The sequence below is a fragment of the Octopus bimaculoides genome, chromosome 7 (assembly GCF_001194135.2).
Source record: "Octopus bimaculoides isolate UCB-OBI-ISO-001 chromosome 7, ASM119413v2, whole genome shotgun sequence".
NCBI lineage: Eukaryota > Metazoa > Mollusca > Cephalopoda > Octopoda > Octopodidae > Octopus > Octopus bimaculoides.
The window spans coordinates 75,627,191-75,633,614 of NC_068987.1; the positions used below are offsets into that span (position 1 = coordinate 75,627,191).

The 6,424-nt window shown below is 36.5% G+C and overlaps 1 protein-coding gene across 3 annotated transcripts in view; it reads right to left on the reverse strand.

Annotated features, from left to right (window-relative positions):
• LOC106879316 (uncharacterized) overlaps positions 1-1,715 on the reverse strand; it is a 15,016-nt gene extending 13,301 nt beyond the window's left edge. For all 3 annotated transcript variants that reach the window (XR_001410621.2, XR_001410622.2, XM_014928823.2), the window contains exon 1: positions 1,378-1,715. Coding sequence is in view for 1 of the 3 variants with exons in the window: in XM_014928823.2 (XP_014784309.1) it covers positions 1,378-1,535 (158 nt within the window). In the remaining 2 variants the exon portion in view is untranslated. The remainder of the gene's footprint in view (positions 1-1,377) is intronic.
• Positions 1,716-6,424: the final 4,709 nt, after the last annotated feature.

Sequence of the window (6,424 nt, forward strand, 5' to 3'; positions counted from 1 at the left end):
ATATATATATATATATATATATATATATATATATATATATATACATAATAGAGATTGTCTGTAACTATAAAACAAAAGAAATATGAATACTTGGGAAGGCATCTTTTGAGAAAACGTATAAAATTCTAAAAATGTTTTGCTTATTTTCCTTATTCTACTTTTGCAATGAATTTATAGCATATTTGCTATATGCTATTTTTGTTTTATTTTTATGCCAACTTTCAGTGCTGATTTAAACTTCATACATGACAAAATATACAAACAGCTGACATACCTATTCAGTTAAGATTTCCTGCTTAACAACATAAACACAAGATGATATTTTTCCAGAACACATTGCGTTTACCACGAATTTGCAAAAATGACCGAATGGTTTCAAGCGGATCTCTTCAATATTACCTGGCAAATATCTTGTCTAAATGTCATCTATTGTGTTTCGGCGATGCCACGAACCTTATGGGCGAAATTAAGTAGTCAGACACTGCTGAACAAATCGGGCTCTACATGTACTTGATTGATCAACAACAATTGACTTACATCAACTATTCTTTTCTAATTCAATACAAATAGACTGCATCCCATCTAACAGCTGATGGCATGCAGTCTATGATCATAATATGCATGCATATGTATGTCCAGGGATAACATAAGCAATTATACCAGCAGTATAACGGATACTTTTTATCCCTTAGTCTGTTATTCCAACCTCTAACTCTACTAATATATATATATATATATATATGAATACACACACACAAACACACGCACGCACACACATACACACACAAACACACAGGCACACACACACACAGACACACACACACATACACACACACACACACACACACACACACACACACACACACACACACACACACACACACACACAAGAGATTATATAAATGATAAAGTAACCATAGATTATGTAATGAGTTTCATTTGCTTACAGGTGTCTCTACCGTACTTAATGTCGTTCATTACGTAATTGATTGTTCCTTTGTTAGTTTATCATCTCTGTACTCGGCAAAAGGCTTTTCTCTGGAGCTAAGTATATTGATTTCTAAAACACGGTTACCAGTCTCGCTATACCTAAGCGAAATATTATGTGTGTATGTCTGAGGGTGTCACTGTGTGTGTGTGTGTGTGTGTGTGTGTGTGAGTGTGTGTGTGTGTGTGGGGGGGATATAGTAAGATTTTGATAAGGCGAAGTGGCTGTGCCGTATGGTTTGGAAGTTCGATTCGCTTGAATATAATTGTGAGTTTAACGTCAGTACACAGCACTTTGAATAATTATCTTCTATTACAACCTCGGTTCTACCTATAAACCATAATATGGTATACAGAAAGTTATGCGAAAACTCTTAAGATGAAGTATACCTGCTGTTCAAAGAGCCGATCTTGTGATACTCATTTTGAAATGATAAACTGCTTTGATGATCAATGTTACTATCATCACGGATTGTCTTCTGCTCATAAAGACTCATCCTTTCCTCTGCTGATACATTGCAGTAGAGTCGTGCAACTTCTTTGGACATGTATTCTAGGTTATCAGACAAAGAGTATTGCTCAAGGCGCTGCCTTCCAAGTCTTATGATATCAACCTCATGTATGCAAACTTGGTCAAGGGATGCACGTCGACACTTGATGGTTAAAAGATGTTGTTGAAGGGATATGATGCGACATTACGTTACGCATTGATGAGGTTTACATCATACATTCCTGAGGTATTATATCATATATTACGTCATATACATCTTTGTATTACGTCATTCGCTGTTTAGGATTATTTCCCATCGACATAGACTTTAACAGAATGAGTAGTTAATATCAATGATTGAAGAGCTTGGACAGACATAATAGAAATTGACGTGAAATGCATTAATTACATATAAAAAGCGAGTTATAACACGTATATTCACAGTACAATGTTGAACATAAATAACACTTCCATTGAAAAAACGTTTTTATAATTTTATTATTTCTCTCTTTTGAAATTGTATTTGCATTTCACACACAAGCATAAAAAGATCAAAAGACTGAAATGTAAAGCTGTAAATTAAACTGCTGCATGAAATATCAGATTATATCGATATTTACACATTAAAATGCATATTTAATCCACGAAACAAAGAATAATGAGCAATATATTGTAAGCACTTTACAAACTTAGGTATATCTGTTAAGCAGTTCAATTCCACTAAACAGCATTTTGGATAAGTATGCTCTACTGCAGCTTCGAGTACTTCAACGTCTCGTGAATGGAACTTGCTAGACGGAAACTCTGTAGAAATCTGTCATGGACGACGGGGAGCTGAAAAATTACTGGATTTGGGTAAAAGAAAATACAGGAGAATCAATTATGATTTTATTCAAAATATTCTCCTCTTACCTCTCGGATTCACACACTTCAGTTTTTCTAAGCCCTGTAAAAAAACTCGGAAGGTTTGGCCTCCAGCCAGGCATTTTGCGATGGCTTTGAATTTTTCAGTACCCCCTTGTATGTATGCGTGTATGTGTGTGAGTGTACATTTTCGTGTTTTTCTCGTCCTCTGGTTAACGTTTAGATGCAATGGGTTCTTGTAAACCCTAGTATTTTCTAAGTTCGTTAGAGTTTCATAAGCGATCTCTCCTTATTTTTGCATTGGATTCAATCCCAGCGCTTCCCAACAACCTTAATATTGATTTGACACCAGTAAGTTGGAATGGGAGATCATTTTAAAGAGAAATTGGAACTCATAAGGCAGATAGCCAGAGCATATAGCGCAAAGTTTCTAGCCTGAAATTCTAAAAAATTCCCCAGTTCCTAAATTATTTATTGCTTTTATCGACTGCGGGAAAAAGATAAAGGGCAAAGTGGATGTTGATAGAATCTGAACTCATCGAACAGAGCCGGAAAAAATAACTGAAGATATTCTATGCGAATGTCTAACAACACTGCCAATTTATCTTCATATATGCATGCATAAATAAATCATAATACATACATACATACATACATACATACATAGAAATTGGCATGAAATGCATTAATTGCATATAAAAAACGAGTTATAACACGTACTTTCACAGTGCAACGGTGAACATAAAGACCACTTGCAGAAATCCGACTCAGTTTGCTCCGTATTACAATAAATTGATGTACCAGGTCCTATCAGGCGTGGAATCGCACTCATTAGAAGTTGTGGGACTTTGGTTAACTTTAAAATCTTGAAAATTTTGACAGCCACAGCAGGAGTGGCTGTGTGGTAAGTAGCTTGCTTACCAGCCACATGGTTCCGGGTTCATTCCCACTGCGTGGCACCTTCGGCAAGTGTCTTCTACTATAGCCTCGGGCCGACCAAAGCCTTGTGAGTAGATTTTGTAGACGGAAACTGAAAGAAGCCCGTCGTATATATGTATATATATATATGTATGTATGTATGTGTATATGTTTATATGTCTGTGATTGATCCCCCCAACATCGGCTGACAAGCGATGCTGGTGTGTTTATGTGCCCGTAACTTAGCGGTTCGGCAAAACAGACCGATAGAATAAGTACTAGGCATCCAAGTCCTGGGGTCGATTTGCTCGACTAAAGGCGGTGCTCCAGCATGGCTGTAGTCAAATGACTGAAACAAGTAAAAGAGTAAAAGAGGAATCTACTCATGTGGGATACTATGAGAAGCATTGTAGTTGTCCAGCTATACTACGGTTAAGTTCATGCGGCTTTTTTCTATTTCTTCCTGGAACATTTTGTTAATTAGTAGCTGCTGCATGCATTCCCAGAACACCTTCTTTCCTCCAGCATGATCAGGTGCTATAATGCTGGTGGCACCATGATCCTTCAAGAACAGATTGATGTACCCGGTGTATAATTTGTACATGATGTTATGATAGGCTATTGGGCGGTAATTTTTAGCAATGGTGGTTTGGCTATTTTGGGTGACAAGGAAATTAATTGTAGTTGATAACTATAGGGGAAGTTCTTGTGTATCATTGATACTTTCTCCATGAAGCCGTTTGAGATCTCACCGATTAAAGGTCAGAGCTTGGGAATTTTCTGTTTAACATTTTCTGTAGAACTGTTTCCAGTATTTCGCCATCTAATTCATATTACTTTTTTTTACTACTCGTTTGCTAGATATCCTGGTAGTAACCTTGCTCCAGTTATTTTAGCCACACAGCTTGTTCATTGAATTCATCATTTGTTTCTCATACAGATCTTCAGTATACCTTAAACTGATCTTACGAAGAGGTACTGGAAAATTCCTGGCTTTGGGTAACAAAAAATACAAGAGGATCAGTTTATTATGATTTTATCCAACATATTCTATTCTCAGATTTATACCTTTATTGCAGCGGTCCTTCAATTTTTCTAAGCCCTGTAAAAGAACACGGAAGTTAGGCTTCAACCAGGCCTTTCAGCATCCCCTTATATGTGAGGATGTCTTTTACAGAGATTAAAGCTGCGATAAACTGACTTGGGATATCTGGCAAATAATTTTTCGAGCATTTGTCGCTTATATGTTGTACATTTATATTTTAGTTTTACTGCAGTAGTTGTAAGGTGTTTCAACTGGCGCTGTTTGAAGTTTAGGTTTTTGAATCCTGTATCACCAAAATGCCTCTAGTTTTTTTTTTCTGAGGTTTTCCTGATATCGTGTGAAGTTGTCTCAGTGTTACATTTCATAGATACAATGACCTGTGAGGTACTTTTTCGCATGAATAAAATTTACTTCTTTGAGTTACATACCCATGCTGGTTCAAGCTTTCTGCTCTACCTCTTTACGATACACTAGTAAAATAATAGTTGAGACGAATATCAAAAGATAAATGGTTTAGTATGTTGTTTTTATACCTCTCGACTGTGTGGTCTTCAGATATTCGTTTGCTCTTTCGTTTACTGCCTCTAATTCTAATTTACTGGGTCCTTTACTTATACTGATATTATATGGTTTATAACTCAAATTAAGGTCGTCGTTGATCTGTTGAAACATATCACCCCAAATCACTTGTAAGGCGTTCACAAATTTTTGACGTTCTTCTGTTATGTATGTATGTATGTATGTATGTATGTATATCATTATTCAATTTTATTTCAAAATTTCTTGCTAGTAAAGAAAGAGCCCGTTTCAAACATAGAGCCAATGCTCCTTCCTGTGAATTTCAACATCAACAACAGGTTATTTTTGCATGTGCCTGTACACGTGCAGATTTGTATGCTTTGTTTTATGTATATATTCTCATGTATATATTCTCATGCATATCTAGATATGCTCATATATATTTAAATGATAATCTTCTGGAAAGTTTTACAAATTCTTACAGTTCCAGTGATGGTTTGGATCTGTAGTTTTCGAATTAGCTTTCTCCTTTCTGGTTTTGAGAAGCCTAATTTCTCAATAGTTCAGCGTAGGTATTCCCTTTTTCTTTGATTTTCAGCTTTATGTTAACATCCGCTGGGCAGGTAATTTCCACAACTCTGCATATCTTCTCTTCTGTATCCCACATCATTATATCAGGTCGGTTGTTCTTACATTTTATTGAGGTCTTCACTGGTACATTCCATCAGTATTCCTTTTTATTATGAGTGGCTATGACTTCTACTATATTGTGAGTTCTTATTTCTTTGTCCTTGGGATTATCCTTTCAATGGATTTCATTATATATGCCCTAGCTACAATATATCTCGCCGGTAGATAATACTGTGATGGCATTTTCGGACAGCTGCTTATGATGTGGGTGATATCTTCAGTGTGAATTCCACAAAGCCTGCATCGGTTGTCACATTTTACGGCTTTTCCTGTATCTCTATCCCTTTTGTGCATCAAGTACTTGGTTGATATTTCCTGTTCCTGAATTGCAAACGCATACCCTTCAAAGTGAGAGGTACTAATCCGGCTATTCATCCCGGATAAACTGCTTTGATGATCGATGTTACTATCATCCCGGATAGTCTTCTGTTCATATAGGCTCATCTTTTCATCTGCTGATATATTGCTGTAGAGTCGTGCATCTTCCTTTGGGCATATAGTCTAGGTTATCAGAGAAAAAGTATTGCTCAAGGCGCTGCCTTCCATGTCTTATGATGTTATCAACCTCATGTATGCAAACTTGGTCAAGGGATGCACCTCGACACTCGGTGGTTAAAAGATGTTGCCGAAGGGATATGATGTGACATTCAAAGGCATTTTGGATCAATGCTAAGCCTCTGCCGCCTTGTTTTCGTTTTAGGTAGAGACGGTCTACGTTACTGTTTATGTATGTATGTTATTATTCAGTTTATTTCAAGATTTCTTGCCAATAGAGAAAGAACCGGTTTCTAACCTTGATCCAAAGTTCCTTCATTTGTGTGTGTGTGTGTGTGTGTGTGTGTGTGTGTGTTTGTTTGAATGGAACAACTTTTGTGCGAGAGTTTTATTCATTTATCTGAAACGAAATCTTC